At 37.7% G+C, this 26,743-nt stretch overlaps 1 protein-coding gene across 2 annotated transcripts in view; it reads right to left on the bottom strand.

The window, feature by feature from the left end:
• Window positions 1-4,739: 4,739 nt before the first annotated feature.
• Window positions 4,740-26,743, bottom strand: part of si:ch211-126j24.1 (phosphofurin acidic cluster sorting protein 2) — a 73,283-nt gene continuing 51,279 nt past the window's right edge. The window contains exons 10-25 of one of the 2 annotated variants that reach the window (XM_058401128.1): window positions 26,705-26,743; window positions 26,525-26,611; window positions 25,091-25,233; window positions 21,932-22,064; window positions 20,770-20,874; window positions 17,470-17,576; window positions 17,102-17,256; window positions 16,884-16,994; window positions 15,311-15,413; window positions 14,909-14,941; window positions 11,869-11,911; window positions 11,726-11,768; window positions 10,951-11,092; window positions 9,950-10,173; window positions 8,813-8,926; window positions 4,740-5,090 (exon numbers count right to left, since the gene is read on the bottom strand). The exon at window positions 26,705-26,743 is cut by the window's right edge and continues 55 nt beyond it. In XM_058401128.1, the coding sequence (XP_058257111.1) occupies window positions 4,975-5,090; window positions 8,813-8,926; window positions 9,950-10,173; window positions 10,951-11,092; window positions 11,726-11,768; window positions 11,869-11,911; window positions 14,909-14,941; window positions 15,311-15,413; window positions 16,884-16,994; window positions 17,102-17,256; window positions 17,470-17,576; window positions 20,770-20,874; window positions 21,932-22,064; window positions 25,091-25,233; window positions 26,525-26,611; window positions 26,705-26,743 (1,698 nt within the window). In that variant the 3' untranslated portion in view covers window positions 4,740-4,974. The remainder of the gene's footprint in view (window positions 5,091-8,812; window positions 8,927-9,949; window positions 10,174-10,950; window positions 11,093-11,725; window positions 11,769-11,868; window positions 11,912-14,908; window positions 14,942-15,310; window positions 15,414-16,883; window positions 16,995-17,101; window positions 17,257-17,469; window positions 17,577-20,769; window positions 20,875-21,931; window positions 22,065-25,090; window positions 25,234-26,524; window positions 26,612-26,704) is intronic. The other variant, XM_058401129.1, reaches the window with a different exon arrangement.

Here is a 26,743-nt window from a genome sequence, read left to right as displayed (position 1 = left end):
GTTAACCTTTGCCACCACACATACCTTTTGAATGTACAGAATTTTGGAACTGGACTCATCAGACCATCACACATTTTGGGGTGATTTAGATGATTATAGGATGTCCCTGTATAATTTAATATCACTAAGGTAATACCACTGCAGTATAAAAGTGCTTCAGATTTTTAAAATTGACCCAAGGAGAGCTATATAAAACTCTGATCTATTTACCCGTGATTTAGACCACTTTAACTGAATATGTACACTGATTAGGCATAACATTATGAGCACTGAGAGGTGAAGTGAATATCACTGGTTATCTCCTCATCATGGCACCTGTTAGTGGGTGGGATATATTAGGCACCAAGTCAACATTTTGTCCTCAAAGTTGATGTATTAGAAGCAGGAAAAATGGGCAAGTGTAAGGATTTGAGCGAGTCTGACAAAGGGCCAAATTGTGATGGCTAGACGACTGGATCAGAGCATCTCCAAAACTGCAGCTCTTGTGGGGTGTTCCCGGTCTGCAGTGGTCAGTATCTATCAAAAGTGGTCCAAGGAAGAAACAGTGTTGAACCGACGACAGGGTCATGGGTGGCCAAGGCTCATCAATACATGTGGGGAGAGAAGGCTGTCCCGTGTGATCTGATCCAACAGACGAGCTACTGTTGCTCAAATTGCTGAATAACTTAATACTGGTTCTGACAGAAAGGTGTCAGAATACAAAGTGCATGATGGGTCAGGGCTGTTTTGGCAGCAAAAGACAGACCAACACAATCATATCAATATACTGTATTTACAAAGCTCTTCTAATTGAGTTCAGGTAATAAACATTTTCTTACACTACTGCCATCTGTTGGAATACAGAGAAATCACAAGCTGACAGTAAACTACGTGGTCACCAACCTGCTGTTGATTTAGTAAAAATGACTTGCTTTAAAAGTTCTTTTACCTTTTGATTAAAATCCAGTGGGAAGTCTGTCTGAAATATATTCTCTTTAAAAGACATTTTTGAAGCAGCTTCTCCAAGTGATTCAAATAAAATGAATTGAAGATGCTGAAGATGTGCAGTAAAAATAAATCAGTGGATCTATGACTAACTCTGTGTTCCTCTAATTCTTTAGAGGTATGCTTTCTTCCCCACTACACCAGTTCATGTCACGTCTTTCTCATTGGTTTTACTTTGAAGTGGTCTCCAAATGAAAAACACAGCTAAAGCTTCTCTGTGGTTTTAACCACTGTTAATCCTATGCCACAGGCACTGCTGAAATAAAACAAATATACCCTGCAAGTTATTTTCTAATGAATCTCTGAACTGACCTAAAAATATATGTATGGGTGACTGACTAATTAAATGGAAAAAAAACAGAGGCTCTGTTATGCTGTGAGGACATTTTGGAGAGTAGGAAAGTTCTATCCTTCCAGGATGAAGCCAGTCCTATCTGCAAGGCACCCATTGAATAGTTTGATGTGGATGAAAATGATATAAATCACATGCTGCGAATTTGGAGCGATGTCTTGGACAGTGTTCTCCACCATCATCATCAAAACACCAGCTGAGGGAACATCATTTGGAAAGATGGATGACTTACGCAATGGACACCATGGCACATTGCAGCTGTATGTGCGATGGCCTGAGTCCTCACTAATACACTTGTATTTTTACTCCCTATAACTTGCAAGCTGGATAATTTCGGTTTAGATTTAATAAAGGATCACTTGTTAGACTAAGACTTTCTGACCAGTTAGAAATGCTATGGTATTAAATGCACACCGGTTTTAGCATTAGCGTTTATTTCATCAATTTACACAATGTTATGTATTTATCAAATACAGAAAAAAGCAAAACAAAAGTATTTGTCTGTGCACTCATAAAACAGAACACACTGGTTCATTTTTTCCTGTATTCAGTTACATGTGAAATGCTTCAAAACCTTAATTGAACACAAAATATCCTATAAAAGAGGTCAACTCCTTTAAAAGGGTAATACAAAACAACATGTTAATAACAATAACAGTTAAAAAGAATGCAGGCAAGGTTAAAATCGTTTCTGTATTCACAACAGTTTTTAAGACAACTGAACAGAGTAGAAACAATACGAAACAAAAATACATACGTTCACATATGGAACGGGAACATAAGGAGCAAAGCTTGCCTCAGTGGTATACCGCAAAGGAATACTGTCATATCACTTAAAATGACATTTGTGCAAAATATGTCTGCAGATCTTTATCTCGACAAACAGACTGGCCGCATATTAGTGTTTCTTTTTATTGTTTTTTACAGATCGCTCTTGGATGTTAAAGGAGGGCAAGCTTACGTCATTGTAGTGTTTCATAACAAAACTTCAGAAGAGTCCAAATGTCTGACGGACAAAATTCTGCCTCGTAACTGGACGTGAACGAAGCCGAGCCGTCCGATGAAATGCTGTAGAGCTATGACAAAGTAGAGACAACTTTTGTACAATTGACAATGAGACTACACACAACCCCTCTATATGTAACAGTGTATATATATATATATATATATATATATATATATATATAATAACACTGCAATGCCTCAAATCATCCTCAAATCATGCTGAAGACCTTGTCCTGGTTCCTCTCCTCTTCAAACACACATGTGCAGTAACACACCCACACACACACACACACACACAAACACACACAGAACCCTTTTAAAACTTGTTAACCATTTCGCCCATCTCCAAACTATTCACTTTCTGTTCGTCTTCATTATTTTCAGTCACACACACACACACACATAGATATATATACTGTATATACACACACGGATGTGTAAAGGGATTATTGAGAGAATGGATATACAAAAACGCAGCTCTACTGTAAAAACATGGAGCACCTTGCTCTCAACTCGTTATCATTAAGCACAAGCCCTTTAGTGGCAGTCGACAGCTGACGCAACTGACCCTGTGTGCACAATATCGCTCGAGCAAGCACACTCTATAAAAGCCCTAGTGCACTTCCAAGAAGTTCATTCATTTTCATCCGGAGGATAATGTCACGTGTCCGAATTATTATTACTATTATTATTTTTTGCTGTTATAAATCTGAGACGTCTCTAATCAGAGTCTGGCCTAAGCCTCGATAACGTACTTAAAGGGCACACTTTTTTCTGTATACGTTGTGTTTGGAGCATTGCGACAGTTTTTGGTCTGAGATCCGTATTGAAACTTTCCTCAAACTGAGGTATCTATATCGCAGTCACGAGCCAAATTTCCAAAATCTCCCTTTAAATTTGCACAGAACTGACTTTCCATCTTTCTGTTAAAAGCTTAGACAGGATGAGAGCAGCATCTAGTTCATAGTTTTCCTTTTTTTCATTTTTATTTTTCAGATCACTGTGCTTTCGAGTCAAACCAGGCAAACGACATGCTACGCACCGCATTAAATAAATACCCCAGTGTTTTTAATCTAATCTACTGCACTGTAGTGTATGTGCTGTTACCACACACAGAACGTGAACATGTTTCCCTTTTCCTGAGAAAAAGAAATAAAAGCTTTTACATCTCACTCATCATAGATGTCTAAGGACAAACTGGAAAGCTTTTCCTTATTGGTCGAAAGTAGTGAAGTAAATTCAGGTCTAATTCTGATTTCAGACAGGGGACTACCTTTTTTTTTCATCGGAAATAATTTGCTGGATTTGTGTTCACACTAGTGACAACCATTCATTTTCTCTGTATGTGCCAGAATTTCAATAAACAAATGGTAAAGCGATTCATCTGGTTTGTGTGGTGTAAGTTTTCTTTAGTTCCCTACTTACACCATTAGTTCCTACTTGCACTGCTTTTCTTTCATCATAAACGACCTGCCCTGGGATGGATGTATCAGAGAAGTTAGCTTGCTTTGCTAACCTGCCCACAACGGAATCTAGTACAGTAAAGCCAAGCATATAACATGTAAATCAAATAAAATCAAAAGCGTTGTGTTTAATTTGCCTTAAAGGCTCTATAGAGCTACTAGAGTTTCTCATCTGAGCGTAAGTTCAGCTGTGTGTGCCTAGTGCTGTAAAAATACTACAAAATATTTGGGAAATTTGGGAGTAACTAGTATGAATGCTTACTGTGCAGTTTCAGTGTTAAAATTCAGATAAAACAACACGACTGAACGGAAATTGTGAAGTTTTGTGTAATTATAAGCCTTTATCTTTATCGATGGAGTTCAACAACTACCTTTAGGTTCACATTTATTTTCAAGTAAATTAGTTTAAAGTCATTTTCTCCGTACGAGGAAAGTCTGTTGTGTCGTACTCACACGTACGCTACACAGTTCAGGCGGTAAAACACTGGAGTATTTCTTTAACATGCGCGACTCCTTACTCCCGACTTCAACCTAGAATCTTGAAAAGAGCCGTTAAAAAGAAGAGCTCTTTAAATTTCACAGCAAGGTCTGAATCACTCTGAAGAGCAAACCTGATCCCTCCCCACCCCCACCTGCCCCAACAACCTCCCCCTATTTAGTTTTTCAGTACAATCACCCTCACTTCTGCACCACCACCATCAAAACCACACACACACACACACCACCTTGTACACAGAACAAATACAACCACAGGATTTCATTGAAATAATAAAAATGCTAACCAAACAAAGTGCAAAACCAAGCTGCCATTACGTGGTGGCTACAAAATTCTAACCACAATATGTATACAAAAATGGCAGCATGTATATATTTATATATATATATATATATATATATATATATATATATATATATATATATATATATATTTTTTTTTTTTTTTTACAAACCTTCTTCCTTTTGCTGGTGCAACAGCCAAGAACAGAACAGAACATTAATAACAACAACATCCATGTAGTTTGGGACACAGGCTTCAGAGCGTTTCCACAGGAAAATCCACATTTTGGGTTTTTGTTTTCTTTTTCCTCAGTCTCCCTTTTTTCCTCAGACAGTCTCGTCCTTGCTTCATGAGGCGTGCGCCAGAGAAAGTTCCAGAGCATCATGGGTTTGTCACAGGGACTTGGTGTAGCCGAAGATTCCCACGGGGAAGTGCTTGACATGGGTGGGCCACTGTGCGGCCAGCTGGAAAAACTTCACATCGTGCCACTCCACACCATCAATAGAAACTGGTCAAGAAATAAAAAAAAAGACAGTAATGTAGCAACAAATTTAGCAACCGAGCAAACCACAGCTAGTGATGAAGATGCACCTGAATAAACTATATGGAATGTACTTTGAAATTTGTATACAAATTTTTATGGAAATTTGAAATATCATAGAGGTGTAAACAAAAATAATGATTTGAATTGAATAAAACTGGTTCAATGATACAACTGATTGATTACGAGCCAACTCAAAATGGAAACTAATCATTTGTTAAACACAGTTTGTCGTTTTAACAAGAAACGGATCAGTCAATCTGAATCTGAATCGCCAGACTCAGTCGATTCTCTTGAATTCTAAAATACTCAAATCTAGATGTAATAATACAATATAACCAGCAGATGGCAGACATTTTCTATAAGCACTTCATCGGAGTGTAAGGACAAGGGTTTAGTTTTGGTTACATTAAAAAAAAATCATTAACATTATAGATTTTTCTTTATACACACATCTATGGCTAGATAGATTTGAATCTACACTATATTGCCAAAAGTTTTGGGACACCCCTCCAAATCATTGAATTCAGGTGTTGTTTTTCAGGGGTTGGGCTTGCCCCCTTAGTTCCAGTGAAAGGAACTCTTAATGCTTCAGGATACCAAGACATTTTGGACAATTTCATGCTCCCAACTTTGTGGGAGCAGTTTGGGGATGACCCCTTCCTGTTCCAACATGACTGAACACCAGTGCACAAAGCAAGGTCCATAAAGACATGGATGAGGGAGTTTGGTGTGGAGGAACTTGACTGGCCTGATAGACAGAGAACACAGATAGAACACCTTTGAGATGAATTAGAGCGGAGACTGCGGGCCAACATCAGTGCCTGACCTCACAAATGTGCTTCTAGTGGAATGGTCAAAAATTTCCATAAACACACTCCTAAACCTTGTGGAAAGCCTTCGCACAAGAGTTGTAGCTGTTATAGCTGCAAAGGGCGGAACAACTCCATAATACATTCGTGTGCATGTAAAGGCAGACATCCCAAAACATCACATGATGAAACAAAATAAAATTAAAAACAGGAAATGACATCACCTTACATACTACTACAAACATTACATTAGTGTTGGTATGAATCTAAAATATAAACACAAAGGCTGTTTAATTCTCCCAGAATTCAGCAGCTGTATTTCATTTTATTAATCTGAACGTTCACGTTCAGCGGCTGGGTGATGTAACCTTCAAAGTGTTTTAGAATGTTTTTATTAATAATTTAATAAATAGCTGAAGGTCATTCCCTGTCGCCGTATGCAGATCTGTAATCCGTTCTGACTTATCACGCTGTCGTACATGAGCTCTTAAATCAAATTTATTGATAGTGCTCACTGCCAAAAGTTAAAAAAAAAAAAAACAAAAAACAAGAATTGCGCCACTATGATCAGTGTTTACGACTAGTGGCCTTGCTACACCCCTCAGTTCACACAATGCGAGTGCCAACTTGTATGATTTCATGCTTTAGTGTAAGAAAAGCATAATAATGAGTAAGTGAAAGGAAAACATCTCTGAACCATGGGAAAAAAAATAAAGTCTGAGTGAGAATCAGAATCAGAATCAGTCGGTTAGCATTAGCTCATTTCTGTAGATTGTAGAGATATGAAGTTAGCTAGATTCCATAGCACAGGGATGTGTTAATGAAGTCGCATAAAAGTCCCGGCTTGCAAATCACATCACAATCTAACATGACAGTTATCTTTTATTTCGACGAGTTCAGAGCCGTAAACGAGACACGCGGAGACACGCGGAGAATACACGCACACTTCTCTGTCCTATATCATGTTTCCATATTCGTCTTTTTTCTTTCTCTAATCAGAACCGAGAGTGTAAATAAAATGAATAAGCCACGAAATCAATGAAACCTCTCCCCTTCCTGTGCTGATGTGTTTAAAGCCTGTAGCAAATCTCTGGGTTCGACCAATTTTCAGTTAAATAATTTAGATGCATGCGTGTGACTGGAAAAGCCTCAACACAGAAACAGAGCTGGGTGATGTTTAGGATGTTAGAGACGCTGAAGTACAGCCGGCTTTTTTAAAAAAAATACATGAAGCTGTTGTATTTGTTAGAGTAATCGTTCTGGTTTACTGAAAGTTTGTTTCCACATTCAAAAGGAAGTTTGCTAACACTACAGGTTTTGTGTAATGTTGTTGTTTCTCTGATCAACTGATCATCCACATCATCCACAGTGTTTTGTGTTTATACAAATGTCTGTGTGTGTATGCGTCTGTTTATATGTGTATATGTGTATTTATACGTGTGTGTGTGTATGTGTGTGTGTTTATATATTTGTAATGTGTGTGAGTGAGTTAGTGTGTGATTTGTTTATGTGTTTGAGAGTGAGTGTGTATGTGTGTGTTTATATGTGTATATGTGTGTTTATATATATATAATATATATATATATGTGTATGTGTGCGTGTTTATATGTTTGTGTGTGTTTATGAGTGTATATGTGTTCACATTGTGTTTATTCATATTTATATGTGTGTGTGTGTGTGTGTGTGGGTGGGTGGGTGTGTGTATGAGTGTACATGAGTGATGTGGTTTGTGAGTGGTTTGTGGGTTGTTCTTATTCATACTATCCAACCAAATCATAAAGCACCACCAAGTTACACTTCTATTTCAATCACTGTGATTACAGTGACAGCTGAGTGTTCACATGAAGAGTGTTTGCTAGTGTAGAGCTGAACACTGGATGATCCTCATCATGTGAAAACTACACCTATGTGTGATGATATACTGTATATCAGCATACCACAATAAGATAATACAGAAACGTACACCTGCTATTGTTACTCCATACCATTACAAACAGTATCATGTTCATCTATCTATCTATCTATCTATCTATCTATCTATCTATCTATCTATCTATCTATCTATCTATCTATCTATCTATCTATCTATCTATCTATCTATCTATCTATCTATCTATCTACCTGTCTGTCTGTCTATCTATCTATCTGTCTGTATGTCTATCTACCTGTCTGTCTATCTATCTATCTATCTATCTATCTATCTGTCTGTCTGTCTGTCCGTCCGTCCGTCCGTCCGTCCGTCCGTCCGTCCGTCCGTCCGTCTGTCTATCTATCTATCTATCTATCTACCTGTCTGTTTATCTATCTATCTATCTATCTATCTATCTATCTATCTATCTATCTATCTATCTTTACCAGGCCAGTATGCTGTCAAATTGACTCAAAGAATATTATTATTAATATTACATTAATATTAATAATCAAGCAGTTATATCTCTTGTAAAAACACTACAGCCCTGTATGACCTGAAATGCTTCCTCACTATAAATGAGTGTGAGTTCTATAAAAGCTAAACATAAACCAGATTACAGTATAAAGAAATGAATAATCGAATGATCACAACAAGCAGCCAAGCAGACACACAAACTATTAATGTGCTACTAATGACTAATAACTGACAAAGCAAAAATGATGACCAAGATTTGGCTGTTTAATAAAAAACCCTATCATGTGAAAAGTAAAGAAAATCCTGATAAAACAATGACATTGCTACAGATGTTAGAAAACCATTCTATTGGCTTGTATGCTTATCATCATGATGCCCTGAATCTTTCATAATGTTCCCCCCTAGTGTGAACTAATCAAATCTGGTTTTGAATTATTCATGTTGTTATGGTGTGTGTGTGTGTGCGTGTGTGTGTGTGAGCCATTCTTTACCTCTCAGCATGGTGTGTTGGTGTTTGGCTGTGCAGATCAGCCTACTAATCCCATCGATCACCTGGCTCTTGGAGTCCACGTCCTTTTCCTTGGGCTTCTTGCTGAGGAAAATCACTACAAACAGAGAGGGACACAAAATGCTCACCCTGGCCTGCTGTGCCAGCTCCAATAAATCACGAGGAGAAAGAAATCACAAACACAATAACGTACCATCTGCACTCTTTTGGACACTGCATGAAAGACATGAACATGGGATATAAAGCTGTGAGCATTTTTAAGAGTCAGAGCACGATGTAAAAAAAAAAAACTGACAATATACTAGACCCCTATTTGATGCTTTTTCCACCGCATGTCCTCTTCACCACATTATCCTTTCCACTGTTAATTTTTAAATTGTCTCTGAGGCTACAGTATATGTAGGTAATTTGCATGATCTAAATGCTGAAATATAGAAAATCTAGAAAATATAGAAAATCGAGTGCGTTTTTAAGCATGTGTGTAACCTATCTCTGAATACGTGTCTCCCCTATGTTACATTGCTGTAAGTTTTCTGGCCTCCTGCACTATGGTATAGCGAACAGTTCGTGCTCTTAAGCAGCCTGCTGACTGGATCTCCAAGAAACTGTTCCAATCACCATAGCAACCAATTTAAAAATTCCGGTGGGTATCACGGGTTCACCTTGCTGTTGTATCCGTCTAATTCATGGCATTATGGTAACCATGACAACGCTGGCTCCTGAACACCATTATCATGTTTCATCATGCAGCTTGGATTTCCATACGTGTTATGAGTGCACGGTAACTCATTTAGCTCTTTTTACCTCCACACACACACACACACACACAAAGGGTGTCTTCTGTTTAATTCACTCTTAATTAAGAATTGGAGGAAGTACTGAAAGATGGTTTATAGCAGGGGTGTCCAATCCTATCCGCAAAGGGCCGGTGTGGGTGCAGGCTTTCATTCCAACCAAGCAGAAGCCACACCTGAGTCTACTGAAAGCCAAGATCAGTTGATTAGTCAGTTGGAATCAGGTGTAGCTTGTGCTTGGTTGGAATGAAAACCTGCACCCACACCGGCCCTTTCTGGATAAGATTGGACACCCCTGGTTTATAGTGTGTGTGTGTATGTGTCACCTTTTTTATTTTTCTCTTTCATGACGACGGTCATGGCCATGCCGTGAGGTGGAGTAAGTTCTCCTTCTCTGGGGATGCGTGAGACCTGCAGGGAGCGGAAGTTGCTTTTCAGCGTGTTCTTCATCCCCACGTCTCTTTTCTCTCCGTCTTTCTTCTTCTCCGCACCCTGACACGTCCAGTAATCCACCTGCAGTCCCATCACCTCTCCACCTGAGCCTGGAGAACTACACACACACATACACACACTCTTAGTTACTTAAGGTGTTTAGGTGTTTGCCTGCCTTATTTACAGTATACGCCATATCTTTATTTTTAAATCTACTAAAATCTGAAATTTTAATCAAGTAAAAATATCTGCTGTAATAATAAATCTGAAAAGTAAACATTCTGGGTTTATTACTGTGTTACCAGCTCTCTGTAAAGCTGCTGTGTGAAAATGTTCATTGTTAAAAGCGTTATATAAATAAAGGTGAAGTGAACTGAGTTCATAATGTTAACTCATCAAACCTGGTGATAGAGCCATATATAACTTTACTGTTGCTTGTATGACACTTTCATGCTGGCATGTACACTGGGTACAGTACTTTTAGTATTTATTCATGAGTGTATGGGAATATACTGCAAAATGTATGTGATTTAAGGTAATAATTGGGCCTTACATTGTCCAGAAAATATGCTGATAAATGGAATGAGTGTGCGAGTGTCTGTGTGTGTGTATATGGTGTGTGTAGTGGACAGACCCTCATTAAGGGTGCTTTACACTATACTCCACTGACAGGCTCTGTATCTATCATAACCCTGACCAGGAGAAAGTGGTTATTGAAGACAGGCTGTGACTTTAATGACCTCTTATAAAAAATACACTCCATGCACTGTCCGAGGTAAAAGAAAGGCACGCAATATGTACGAGGAAAGAACTGTGAGAGTGTAGACAACTTGTAATGATCTAGAGTGATCTCTTTTTGTGAGTGAGAGAAAAGGAAAAAGGAAAAGTAACGTACCCTGCTCCAGACAGACTAGCCGAGACAGAGGGAGAAGAGGGAGGAGTGCACGTCATGTCTTTCCCGTATGGTGCCCCAGTCTGGGCTGGAGGTGAAGACAGCATGTTCATGCTACCCATCACGTTGGCATCATCAGAATCCACTACAGAGAATACACACACACACACACACATTAAATTACACTATGGTATGCACAAGAAATAACAGTGATCTCAACTGGAATTATACTGGGATTGTGACAGAATATCCCAATTCTGGTTGCCATTAAATCCATTATTAAACAATGCAAATAGCATAGAATCTAAAGCAGGGGTCTACCCAATTCTCGCCTAAAGGTTCATGGAATATGTACACATTGATAAAATTAAATAAACTTAATAAACCCCCACACCCTTTCCGGTGTACCGAAATCTGACTCCCTGGACAAATCATGCTCACACAGCTGTTCATCAATCAGTTTCACACACAGCTAGCACCAGGACCGTACATAGAAGTGTTATATAACTTAAATCTATAAGCACAAACTGAAGTAGTTTGGATAACGAATAAAGAAAACACATGGAAGAAGATGCTGGGGATTTGACAGCATTAGGAATAAAGCTGACAAAATGCAACCAAAAGGAAATGGGTAACCCTTAACATGATACTACCACCATGCATGCTTCACAGTGGGGATGGAAGGCTGTGTAACTTATTATAAAGATGTTCACCATTATTTAATGGTATATAGATGTTCACTCTGTACCAGATGTGGTTTGTGCATGAAGGCTCCTACCTGAAGTGGACAGGTTGTGCTCAACAATGCCTACTTTCACCAACTGTCAAAAGACAAGCAAGAACAATCCATAAACATCTTGTGGCCAGATTCAATTTGCAATGGTTCTGATTAACAAAAGTCGATTAGCTCAGCATTCTTACCCCAATGAACGGCACAAACTTTTGGCATGAGTCCTCATCAGGGCTGTGTGGTGAAAAAAAGGAGGAAATATTAGAACGATGCAGCTTGAGCACAGGTCTAACGTTACTGAGTCAGTGAGTGGCTGGGTGAATGTGCACTCGGGTGTCCAGGTATGAGGGAGCGGGTTATGTCAAGGCTGGCTGAGTGACAAAGGCATGGCACCACCTCCTGGTGGCGGGGTGCTGTGAGGAAGCGGGTGGGTCATGCCATGAAGTCATGAGTGGATGCTGGGATAGCTGCTTACAACGTCCACCAATCAGGTGCAGTGTAAGGCGGTGGACAGCAGTGCGTGGTCATTTTGCTAATCCTGCACTTCAATACTGTCTTAAAAATTCCCTCGCAGGACACTAGTTACAATGGCGTTGTGTTTTTTATATATATAGAGAGAGTTTCAAACTTGTCGTTGTAAAGCTGTCAAATAAAATGAAAAAAAAAATCAATCAACGGCCTGGTAAACATCTACTGATAAACATCTACTTACAGAAAGCTTTACAATGTCAACAATTAGCTTTGTTTCATATTATTTATTCGTTTCTTATTGCGAAGAGCATCTTTCAAGAGTCCCTGTGAGAGTTACATCAGAAATGATAGTGTATTAAAATGAGAGCATTAATTTAACAGCCATTTCAATTTCAGCCATCAGAGCTGCTGTTAGAATAATTCAACACCATCTGACCAATCAAAGGGATATAAATAACAAAACTACCTGATTTCAAAATGTACCACTAGAAATTCTAAATAACATTTATCTGATTTTTGCACTTTTCCTACATCTAAGCACATCTCATGTGTTTGCCAAGTGTACATACTGTAGAATTCTGCTTTATAGAAATCTACGTCCTTCTAAGGTGCAGAATTTTAGCCACGTGTGCGATAATGATGGCGATGGTGAGATAAAACAGAACTGGAACACAGGGTTAACGCTACACAGTCCTCTGATTATAAACAACGCCCTTTAGCTAATTTAAGCTTGGGAAGCTGATGTCTGAACCCAGAATGAGAATGAAGCAATTTGACTAAACGTACTAAAGTATAGTGGTAAAAAATGACTGGTTATTTGTTGTTTGCTAGTGGTGGCATGTTGATTAGGCAGCGAGTCCCATGAAACCTATGGTTCTGTGCTCTGTGTATCTTTCAGACGTATCTCTGAGATAGAGTGAGCTTACCGGTGTTGGACTAGTTGTACGGTACTGTTCGCATGTCTAAACACCTTAACTAATATGATCACTAAGCCGGAGTGTGTGTGTGTGTGTGTGTGTGTATACAGAGGACATGACGCTTCTATGACATTCACGACTGCCACTCTCAATGATGAAGCACCGGAGTCCTGGCAAAAATCCAGCTTTAAGAAGGGAAAGTCACCCTTCTGCTGTTTCTCTCTTTTTTTATTCTCTCCATAAATCAACCCCTCATCTCGTTCTCTCTCATGTTTTATTTGAGTTTTAATACCCCGCTCTCTCTCTGTCCTCCGCTGTTTCACTTTCTAATATCCTCCTCTCTTTTTATTCTCTTTTATGTGAGCTGGTAATTGGCTGTGTGACCTTTCTGCTTATGTGTTTGTCCTTCCCCTGGGGACATACAGACCTGTCCAGACTAGTCATCCAACCCTGAGCCTCCCATGTGTGTGTGTGTGTGTATGTACTTGTGATCTTCCTGGATTGATTCCTTTTTTTCATTTTCCTGTTGGAGATTTCCTTTCTAACCATATTCATCCACCATAAGGAATAATCCAGCATTTTTCAACTTAATCTCTATCTACCGCAGCTATACTGTGTGATTATTACAGACATGAATATGGACATGTTTCTCTGTACTGAGAAAGGAAGAGAAAACACACAAAACTCACCTATAACGGAAGGCCAGTTCTATGGGCACTCATATTATTTCTATCATAATGAATCCTGCTCTATCATCCAACTCTGTCTCAATCTTATTGTGTGGCTGTTTTTCTAAGTTTTGCATTATACAATCACATCTTTAAAAAAAACAAAAAAAACATCTGCCATTCCATTATAAGTGAGTTTCCAGTATCTGAGTTTTTTTTTTTTCTCAATACAGGAAAACTTGTCAGAAAAATATCACATGTTCATATACATTTATTGCATTTGGCAGACTCCTTTATCCAGAGCAACCTATCTGCTACAGATGCAGTAAGATCCAGGCTTGGGAACTGGAAGACCACAATCCAGATGTGGACTCAGCAAAGTATTTAGCGCTTTTCTGAATCTGTTCCAAAGCTGTGGAAAAGCCTCACCTTCTAACATCAGGGGCCTCTTCAAGATTGAGCTAGCATTAAGGTCAACTTCTGTCGTGCTCTATAAATAAATAAGTTGATTGGAACTGTTTGGACCAAACTGTGTAGCAGAGCTGATAAATGTATGGGGAAAAAATGGTCTAGCAAATCTAAATGTGCTTAGTTTCTACAGCAAATCCCACGATGTAGCCAATCACAGGTATGTAGATAATTCAGCTATAGGCTACAGAGATTCAACAGAGACTAACTCCGGGGCTAAAGACATTGCTTGTTCCAAAAATGTCTACAACAAAAACAGAATGATTAAGGATTAATGACTAATGGAGAAATCACAACAGATGTCTGGTAACTTAAGTGACACTATAAACCTCTCCAAACTGTTTCATTTCCAGCTAAAAAGTAATGATTTAATGATTACGAATTAAACGGTAGCTAGTATTTGCCATTCTGTCATGTTAGTGGTTAATTTTTATGTAACTGGAGCTTCACAAATGTTAGAATACTCCTGTAAGCAATAGAGATTATTTCGAAAAATACAGAAGTATTCCATTAACTAATAATAAACGCTGTAAAAAAAAAAACACTTCAGTGCACTCACTCAAACTGAACCAGACCAAAAAGAAAAAAGAAAAAAGAGAAAAGACAGACAGACACACATTAAAATTAGCGGCGTGACGCATCGAGTATGAGTGGGTTAGACACAACAGGGGCAAACTGGGAACGTCAACCCACACACGATCATGTACCTGATGTAAAAATCAAAATACAAACTTCTTTTCCTTGAGTGCCAACAAAAGACAAAAGGGAAAGAAACCCAAAGCACAACAGTATTATAAACGAGTTTGTCCGCAGCTGTTTAGTAATGCTTCTTAATGCAAAGTAAAGCACATAAAGAGAAAACAAACCAGAAAAAAAAATGCAAAGAAAACACAGAACAGAATCAAGACGTTAAAAGGATTTAGAATTGCACTGAAGAAATCCTTTTAAGAGACTAACTCTGCCACATATACTCTCAGAGTTAAATACAGAAATATTTCTAACAACAGATAAACAACAGAAATCTTTACATATATTTACGGCACATAAAGAATCTCGATCGTATCTAGCTTTTCACACACACACACACACACACACACACACAGGAGTACCTTTTCTGTTTGTAGGTGAGCATGGCCTCAGAGATGGGGAAGTGATGAGACGTGTTCGCTCCTGCCAGATACTGAGACACTCGGCCGGCTACATCGATGTTGTCTGTTCAGACAGAAAGCAAATATAAGTAAAAACTCACACATACCTTTATATCTTTAAAGTTCCTGGAGACCCAATTGCTTTCCAGTTAGTCTAATGTCAGTGGTATACTCAATACCAAGCATAAATATACAGTATCTGTGACTGTATGCAATTATTATTTCAACAATCATTAAAAAAATGTGTTATTTAATCCATTATACGGACCCTTTACTCAGGATCGAAATATTTTGAACCTAAAGAAAGCTATGATACCAAAAGCAACCCGCTGCACCATTTATTAATACATACAAACATAATTAATACCTACACAATTTTTCTACTACACTATCATTACTGGATAATTAATAGTGGTTAGTAGACACTACGCTTTTCTAAAAGCTTCAGAATAAATGTCTGAATAATAAGCCAAGATTTTAAGGGCTAATGCCTTTCAGACAGAGTTCAAGAAGACTTCAACTCCTTACTCTAATTACACCTAATCAGCCATAACATTAAAACCCCTGACACATGAAGTGATAGCATTGATTATCTCGTTACAGTGGCAGCTGTCCAACAGTGGCATATATATACACCGTTCTGCCGTAGCCAGCATTTCTTTTTCTACAATTGCACTTCTGTGGGATCAGATCAGACAGGCTTGTCTTTGTTCACTATGTAAATCATTGACCCTCAAGTGGCCATAACCCTGTCTCTGGTTCAGTGGTTGTCCACGAATTTTGGTAGGTGCTAATCACGGCATACCTGGAACACCCCACAAGATCTACTGGTTTGAAGATCGTCAATCCATCACACTTGGTCTTTGTCACATACTTTAACCCATTTTTACTGCTTCTAACACATCAACTTTGCGAACTGACTGCTTATATCCTGTCTAATATATCCGACCCCTCGACAGTGCCATTGCAATTTGAAAATCAATATTATTCATGTCATCTGTCAGTTGTTTTAATGCCATACCTGATTGGTGTATGCTACTTTTATCAGCACTGCACCATGCTCTCTCAGATCTACTAGCACTGCTTGTCTGGTCCCACCATCTGTCAGGGTACAAGGTAGGTATACATCTAGACTCTTCTCTGTTCTGGCACTGAGCTGATGGAATGAACTTTCCCTAGATGTCCGAACTGCTGAATCACTGACTGTCCTCAAACGCCGGATGATCTACCTCTTCCAGAAGCACTTATAGCTCTTATTTTTCCCTGTTTGTTTTATGTATTGCTGTATGTTGTAGGTTGATAGTTTTAGGCTGATGATCCTAAGTCTGTGACCTAGTGAACCAGCGTTAATGTATTCATTGATAGAGACTTGTGTGTTGCTCTGGATAAGAGAGTCTGCTAAATGCCAGAAACGTAAATGTAAAATATATTGCTTATATGGCTTTCCACGTCAAGTGGTTAATGGATTGTATCTTCGAAAAACTGAATTTTGAAGCCATGCAAAGAAAATTAATTGTCAGGATTTGGTTCACACCTGATGTTGGGGCCTCTAACCTCCCAAACACATCTCTCCAGCCAGCGTCCAAGAAAATGCTGCTGAACTTATTATCGAAAGAAGAGATGTACTTCGCCACAGGGTGGCAACCTGAAGAACGGAGATAACAAAACCCTCAATACAATTAAATACAACTACACAACAACATAACCTCATTTTGGAGGTATGTTCTGAGAAATGTGAAGGGACCAACTTACCAACAGGAATGACCAGGAAGCGGATGTAGCTCAGCCAATCAGGTGTCTTGTTAGCGAGCTGCTCCACGAAGCACCTCAGCACAGTGCTCAGGTAACTCTGGTCTCCCGCCACGGCCACCTTAATAGTGGGCGGCGTCTGTGCGTTGCAGTTACAGCTGAGGAGAGATGGATATCTCATAAAAATACTGATCAAGCAGATCTCTTTTTCTGATGGCTATTTCTATGTGAATTTGATAATGAACTTCAGAGCTTATCCACAGCCCTTAGCAACAGTTGCTATGCACAAGTACCCAGGAACTCAGGAGATCAGTATGACGGCAATGCTGAGTTTTGAGAGAATTCCAGCAAGGTGACAAACAGATACTTACAATCTCTGGATCCTGGTGACGATGGTGTTGAAGGCCGCCTGCACGTCCGCAGCAGAGATGGTTGAGACGATGGGCTGCTTGTGCTCAAGGAGGATCTCGTTCAGATACTGCAGAGAGAGAGAGAGAGAAAGAGAGAGAGAGAGAGAGAGAATACGAGAATATGAAATCTGCCAAAGCAAAGAATGACGTAGGGGAAAATCATCCAAGTGAAGAACAGAAACCAAAAGATTTTTTGTTCTCAAGAGAACTTTCTTACTGATAATTTGACCAATTACCAATTTTTTAAGTTTTATAGATATATACATCATTCAGGTATAAAATTGTGACAACCTGCCTAATATTATGTTGGTCCCCCTTTTGCTGCCTAAACAGCCTGACCTGGAGGCCCCACCTCGCAACTTTCAGAACTTACAGGACTTAAAGTATACTTTTGATAGATACTGACCACTGCAGACTGGGAACACCACACAAGAGCTGCAGTTTTGGAGATGCTCTGATCCAGTGGTCTAGCCATCACAATTTGGCCCTTGTCAAACTCGCTCAAATCCTTACGCTTGCCCATTTTTCCTGCTTCTAACAAATCAACTTTGAGGACAAAATGTTCACCTGCTACCTAACATATCCCACCCACTAACAGGTGCCATGATGAGGAGATAACCGGTGTTATTCACTTCACCTCTCACTGCTCATAATGTTATGCCTGATCGGTGTACGTATAAATATTTGCTGCTCATGTAATGCTCTGTATGTTCAAGTATCACTTCTACAGACTACACTTATTGCTTTGTAGACAAAGATCCTGATACTCTGGTTAAATTTAGTCTTGTGAAGCTGCAGATGGAAGCAGATGTTTAATATCACACTGTAAAGGTGAACTAAAGTCTGTCTGCAACTTACAGATGCACTTGCAAAAGCCAGACAAGCCACATTTCTGACACTTCTCTATGTTTTTTTGCATGACTAGGTTAAGAGAATTATTTAACCTTCTCGCTAGATAAAACTTTACAGAGGATTTTCTCCAAAAAACTGCCAATACTGTACTCTAATGAGTTCTCTAGTGTTCATGGAAGAAATAAAAAGCAATGTCAGCTGGATGTTAGTCTCTCCCCATTACATATTAGCTGGTCCACTGGAAATATAGTGTGTCAGGTCATATACCAATGTTAATATTTACAATATTATGAACAGGAAAAGAATTTGATTCTTACACATTAAACAATTCTGAATGATTCTGCATCAGTGTAAAAAAAAAAGAAGAAATCTCTAGAGACTGTTGTGTGTGAATCCCAGGAGATCAACAGTTTCTGAATTCCTCAAACCAGCCCATCTGATACCGACAACCACGCCAGAGGTGTTTGATCTAAAAATTAACAGAAGCTGCATGATTTAATACTCTGTGCCACATGACTGAATGATTGGCTAACTGCAGAGATATAAACCAGCATGTTCCTAATAAAGTGGACAGTGAGTGCATGCTATTAGCTGTCAGTGTTCTTTGAAAACTGCAGTCAGATATGAATTACTGAATAATACATTACAGTGTGTTCGAATACACTGCAATATTAATGAGCTTTTAATTTTAATGATATTATTTTAGACCAGTAATTCCCCAGACAGGAAGAACATCAGCAGCGGGGATACACTATACCGTATTATTTTATTATAAAACCTGAAGGTTTCAGATCGTTTTTTATTTTTTAGTCATTTTTTAGTCGCTTTTCACTGAAAAGTGGCCAGATTTGACATTATTTCGATCCAAATCATACAAAATCATGCAATAAACACACCATTACCTATAAATCTGCACTACACAGGGTTCAACTAATGATGCAGTAAAGTCCAAACATGATCACAGAACATGATTTCATAACATGAGTTCTGCAAAAATACGAGCTAATGATGTTTTTTTTATTAATTAATAATAATTATTTAAAAAAATACTTTTAAAATAATTTTCTTAAGTAATTAATAAAATTAAATAAAAGAAATAATAAAAAAGATATTACTATTATTTAATTATTATTAATGAAACAGAAGATTATTCTTCGGGTTTTTAGATACTATTACACATTTCATTTATTAGAATTTCACAGAAATTCTTTCTAGAAATATATCCTAATATAAGAAAATTTGGCATCTATCTAGCAACAGAACAAGACTATTTCAGGCTTGAAATTTGTACGGATATGTGTATGTGTATGATATTACATCACATAATCATATATTTTTGCAATCTTATAAAGGGAAATATAAGATACATGTCACTAAAGTTATTATTTATGACATTTATGTAATAATAATGTATTTAAAATAAGACTGGTATTTTGTATGAGATTATTACATTGCATTATATTAAAAATGATTATTTATATATAATAATAGTAATAATAATAATAATAATTACTAACATATATAATACAAATTATAAAAAATATTTATATAATAATAATAATAATAATAATAATAATAACAACATTTTAAACACAATGTTAGCCGTGTTCCCTCTGAATTTATATATTTACTCACATAAGATGAACAAGTAATCCCCTTTAAAATTAAACCACAAATGGTACTATAGTAAAAAAGCCATGCTGCTTGATCTGTTTTACTCTCATTGTGAGACTGAGAGAGATCTCAATTAAAAATGAAGTGCAAAAATAAATGTGTTTTTATTTTCCTCACTAAGATTTTAGCTCTTTGTTATTCTGAATCATTTCAGTAGGTCTTGATGACTTGACCTTCATTTCCTGCGTCTTGATGATAGAAGAGTATTCAATATTCAGTATTCAATAGATATTTTTTACTTCATTATTTCAAAGAATTATTAATTCAGCATTAGGGGGTAGAGGGTCGAGGGTAGAGGAAACCCGGCTGGTATTTGTTGATCCCGGAAACTGAGCTAATTGGAAAAGAAATGATCTTTTAATTTGCGAGGAAATGATCGTTTAATCCTCTTACTGCACAAATATCAATAAGAAGCCTTTAAAAGGTGAAAACAGAAGTGAACTAGAAACATCTAGAAGCATATTGATTATTGCACTTTGAATGTAGGTGTCCTCAGCATGGCAGTAATGGAGGTGCAGTGCACCACAGGGGCAGGAAGAGATTTACAGCAGGGGTTAGAGGGCACAGAGAGAACACCACCTGCTCCCCAACACAAACACACACACACACACACGATCAGATGCTCACACACTCATCCTGACATGAGTCATATCTACATAGGTGACGAATAATAACACACTCTGACAGATGTTCACACACAGAAAACACTTCCACACACAGGCGACAGATACACACCTGGCCCTGCCAGTCGGTCGTGTTGATGAGGATGATGCTCTCCGGCAGCTGCTCATCTGAGTTGAGGATCTGATTCAGCTGGTCATACACTGACTTCCTGGGAACCTGAAACACAATATAAAAATGCAGAATGTAGTAAACTATATGTCTAGACTCACATGCTCATTCATAAAAAATAAATCCATACTTTATTATTATAAAACATGTAATGAATAAAAAACGACAGGAGAGGCAAACAGTAATGTACCAGCATGCCAGGCTGTGATTCCTTCTTCTTATAACACAGCTTTTTTACCAACAATGATATATTTTTGATTGATTAACTGTCACATTTAGGAGCTGAAGATGGATACAAGTGAAGATAATTTTTTCACGAATTTTGACACAAACCAAAGCTATGAAAAAGAAAAACCCATGAAGTAAGAAAACAAGCTTTTGATCGCTTTTAAACAAGCTGCTGAGATCTTAAATGAATTTAACAAAGCTGTGGTATCAGTGTACAAACAAAGCACTACCAGGTAAACAAAATAGAAATAAAAATTTAAATAGAAATAAATATAAAAATATATGTGTTTTTATATATATATATATATATATATATATATATATATATATATATATACACACACACACACAAAATACATTAATAGAATAAATATTCAATAAATGCAAAAACAAATTCACTAAATGTTAATACATATAATAAATATGCAAATATAATGAACAAAAATTCTGATACATAAACCACATGCTGTACATGTATATTTTTTATTTTAGTATGTTTTATTAAATATCTAAACAGAGACCAGAAAAAAAACCTATTATAAGAAAACAAAAAATAAGTAAATAATAAATAAATAATCATCACATAAGCACTATCACATAAGTATGTATTCTTTAATAATAATAAATAATAATAATAATAGTAATACGTATACCAATAATAATAATAATATCACTTCACTGTGTACTGCATCAGCTATATATGGTTGAAGTGACAATAAAGCTTCTTTGACTTTGACTTTGAATAATAATAATAATAATAATAATAATAATAATAATAATAATAATACATTTTTTCATATTGGTGTCCTGTAGTAAAACACGCTAAAACATGATTCCACATTTACAGGTTATGTAACACACATGTATCAGTATATACCTGCACAGTGAGTCTGGAGTCAGGTGAGGTTTCACTGTCGATGCTACTGGTTCGGTCACTCTGAGCTTTCGAGCTCTGTCTGTCCTTCATGGAGGTGCTGCGTGGCCGTCTCTGCAGCTTGCTGTCCGTTTTACTGGGGACACAAATCAGGGACGGATCATTTACAGCGCCACTGATGCACACAGAATTCTCTGAAGATTTTACACTGAAGTTTATACAGTGAAGTTTTCAAACAGCAAAAAAAATGACATCTTGGCAAGAACAACTATTTTAAATGTGGTTAAAAATGTAACTTTGCAAAAAAACTAATCTTGGAATCTTAAACCTAGTTCTAGTCATATTCTCTATTTAACTTTAAACATTCTTATTCTATTGGCAGATCATTTTGCCAGAAAATGTGAAGTTAAAAAGTACTGAAATGTGTCCAGATATAGGTTTAGTAATATTATTTATTAGTAATATTGTAGAAATTTATTTGTTTTATTGCAATTTTATAATAAGATATCCTAGATATCTATCTATCTATCCATCCATCCATCCATCCATCTATGCATCTCTCTCTACCTCTCTTTATCTACCTATCTATCTGTAAGATAAGATAATATAAGATAGAACTTTATTAATCCCGAGACTGCCAGAGACTGTCTCAGATTACAGGAGAGAGTCTCTCTCTCTCTCTCTCTCTCTCTCTCTCTCTCTATCTATCTCATCTTCTAATACATCAGGCACTCACTTAATCTTTTAATTAAATTGCATCCGTCATGCTGTAGACTATATTTTGTGCATCTACACTGCCAAGTTGTTTGGAATGTTTTGTATGTTTTATTATAGTTTATCCACAATTGCCAAATGAATATAGACAAAACAACTGTTCCATCAGATACTAAAATGATATTAAAAAATAATTGTCCACTTCAGAATGGGTCTCTAAATAAGTGCTTTATGAAAAGCAAGTGCACTTTCTGTAAGTAATTGTAGCTTAGATTTGTCTGAGCCAGGATCAGGTGTAAGTATGCTGTATGCTACAATGAGACGTAGAGATAAGGCTTTTCAGCTAAACAAAGAATATTTTATAAAGTAAAATAAATAAATCATTCTGTCCTAATGCACAGAATATCAGTATATGCCTGAGCTATCAATGTTTTTTAGTTATAGGCAAGTAAACTCAGCAGGCTAGGTCAGGAGTTTTGTTTTCTTATACAACAACCAGTGCAACTATCTATCTATCTATCTATCTATCTATCTATCTATCTATCTATCTATCTATCTATCTATCTATCTATCTATCTATCTATCCATCCATCCATCCATCCATCCATCCATCCATCCATCCATCTCTCTCTCTTTCTCTCTCTATCTCATCTTCTAATACATCAGGCAACTATCTATCTATCTATCTATCTATCTATCTATCTATCTATCTATCTATCTATCTATCTATCTATCTATCTATCTATCTATCTATCTATCCATCCATCCATCCATCCATCCATCCGTCTCTCTCTCTTTCTCTCTCTATCTCATCTTCTAATACATCAGGCAACTATCTATCTATCTATCTATCTATCTATCTATCTATCTATCTATCTATCTATCCATCCATCCATCCATCCATCCATCCATCCATCCATCCATCCATCCATCCATCCATAATACTAGACATTACTGAAGGAGCTATTTTCTTTATTTGACCTCCGACTTTTTTTTGCTCTCTCTCTCTCTCTCTCTCTCTCTCTCTCTCTGTGTGTGTGTGTGTGTCTATCTCATCTTCTAATACATCAGGCACTTGCTTAATCTTAGAACGATAAAGAAGCATGCTATACATCCACACAATTTTTTTTTTCTTATTTGCCTGTCAGTAAAATGTCATTAGAATATCGGCTCATTTCCGTTGGGTTTCGCCAAATTTTTGAGGAGAGCATAAAAATGATGTGCTATTTCAGATTCTTACAAAAAAGGTTAATGACCTGACCGCTTCATCCCCATGTGGGAATATATAGACTCATTTGTGTCTTTATTAGCATGCTTGACTACCTAACTAGCATGCCTTACTTTATTCCATGATGCTACCTACTAATTTTATCCTAGACCAGACAAGCAAGCCATATGGCAGTAGGCAGCATGTCAGTGCTTTCACATTCCCAGAGGCCTAGCTAATGGATGTATGATTTGTCCACCAACGGCAGAACATTTCTCACTTCACTGATATTTATTTTATCTTTGACTTACTTGTGAATTTTTAATTCCACAGTATTTTACTTGAACCAGAGTCTTCACGTTTATCCAAAATCTTTTAATATAATGCCTTCTGAAACATTTGACTGGCGGTTTTAATCATAAATGAACAAAAAATAACATATGATGCTGTAATTTCATGCTTTAATAGTCTTTGAAAGAGGCTTTAAAAAACAGATTTCAAAACGTTTTTAAGAAATAAAACAAGCTCTTACTCCACTCCAGTATGTGTAAGATATGGTAGATATTAATTCCATCAATAACCACAAGATCAATGTTATCTATATTAAATAATAAATTGTTTGACGTGATGCTTCCACAAGAAAAAGTAGAGAAGCAGCTATAAATCTACCACCCAAAACACATCCCTAATTTTTCCTAGTGAAATAGTGTCAAAACAGTGCATTTGCATATTTAAATATGATATAAAACCTGCCTGTTATATATTTATATGACACAAGATATACGCTAATTCAGATTTTTATCCTTGCCCTGTTCTGTAAAAATGCAATCTTCACACCTAAATCAATGTTCCTTAAAGAATTTAATTACAAAATTCAATTTTTATAACATCCTCATTAGTTTTAATTGAATAATCTCTAGCATCAGAGAAGAGTCAGAAATTAACCGCTTGAGTCATGTATTTATAATGAAGCCTCAGAAACACTAGATAATGTCACGCTGCCACGTGGAGCTCTTAATGAGCTCGTTATCCCACGGAAAAACATTCACACATTCTCAGATGGTCTCTTGAGAGCCACTTAATATAATGAAGACGCTGGACAAACTCCACAAGCGGGAATAAAGACTATAGACTGTGTAGAGGACTCGGAAAGAAAGAAAGAAAGAAAGAAAGAAAGAAAGAAAGAAAGAAAGAAAGAAAGAAAGAAAGAAAGAAAGAAAGGACGGTGAATTTGGCTGTACCTAGGAGACATCATATTCTGGGACTCAGTCTTGCAGATTTTGCCCACTGAGCTGGCCAGTTTCTCCACGCTTATGTCCCAGCTCAGGTTGGCATCATGTTGGCTTGGCGCTCCTCCCACTCCTGCGTCCTCCTCAGCCGCCTCCTGCAGACACAACAACGTCACACCATGCAAGACATCTAAAGGTTGTCATGGTAACAGCCACTGATCCAGACCATAGGCAACAAATCAAAACCTGTGAGCGCAGATGTCCTTGAGGGGGTGTTTTTGCACGTGAATGTGTGTGTGTGTGTGTGTGTATGCACGTGTATGAGACCCATAGAGACAGGAGCATGTAACTGAGAGTCACCATGGTATTAAACAGCACACCCTATTCATGACTCTGATTAAAGGGGTAAAGAATCATATATTTGGATTAGAGAGCTAGTCTCAGTATTTAGGATATCACTGGATAAGAAAGGTGACAGTGCCTGACTCAATATATAAAATCTACTGAACAAACATATACCAACAATAAAAAAATTACTAGTAAAATCTAACCAAATGCACATCACTTTTTTCCTATTATTTAGAAATTCTATCAAAACAGTATCCTGTCATTTTGTCTGCTTCTCTCTTACCCCATGGAAGGAAAGAGGCGTGGCTTCTGCATCTTTTATTCCCATTAAAAAAGGTGTGGCCTCTGCTCCTGTCAGTCAAAATAAAAAAGGTATGGCCTCTGCACCTGTCAGTTCTCTAATAAAGAAGGTGTGGTCTCTGCTCCTGTCAGTCATAATAAAGAAGGCGTGGCCTCTGCTCCTGCCCGTCTCAATACAAGTGGTGTGGCCTCTGCTCCTGTCAGTCATAATAAAGAAGGTGTGGCCTCTGCTCCTGTCAGTCATAATAAAGAAGGTGTGGCCTCTGCTCCTGTCAGTCATAATAAAGAAGGTGTGGCCTCTGCTCCTGTCAGTCATAATAAAGAAAATGTGGCCTCTGCTCCTGTAAGTTATAATAAAGGAGGTGTGTACCGCATCTAAACAGCTCTAAATCATGATCTATTAAATGTGTTTTTATAAATGAGACTGAAATAGCAATAACATGCCTTGTGCTTCAGACAGAGATTTATACACCCCTAGTCTCCACGCCACTGCTAACTACACGTCGTCTCTCTCTCAGCAGCAGCTCATGTGAAGCTGAACAGTAAGTACAGATGGATCAAATGAGGCAGCAGCAGTAACAAATGAGCAAATGGCCTCCTCAGTCATCAACACACTGATACTAAACACACACTACAGCACTCCAGTAAAGCGTAATGGAGCTCTCAGTGGGTCTGTTTCCATTGAACTGACCAAGCGGAAAAAACAGAACTGAGATATGATAACGAGACCAGCGTAAAGTGGGCATCTGACAGTGACAGTGGGTGAGGGGTGGGGGGGTATGGGAGACAGATACTGACCACTGCTATAGTGTCCACCACAGACGTCTCATCCTGGTACCGCCCAGCTGCTGCTCTGTCCTTCTCTACTGCTAGCAGGTCTCCACCCTACACACACACAGAACACAGGGTAAGCAATTCAGAGATAGCTACCAGTGGACAAACAGGGAGTTGTGTGTGTAGTTTTGATTAAGGTCTTACAGTGGCAGTCTGCTCTCTGTGCTGACTCTTCTGACTGTG

Source organism: Hemibagrus wyckioides, linkage group LG10 (assembly GCF_019097595.1).
Source record: "Hemibagrus wyckioides isolate EC202008001 linkage group LG10, SWU_Hwy_1.0, whole genome shotgun sequence".
Taxonomy (NCBI): Eukaryota; Metazoa; Chordata; class Actinopteri; order Siluriformes; family Bagridae; genus Hemibagrus; species Hemibagrus wyckioides.
The sequence above is the reverse complement of the archived record's forward strand: the minus strand, read 5'-3'. Positions and strand labels throughout refer to the sequence as shown.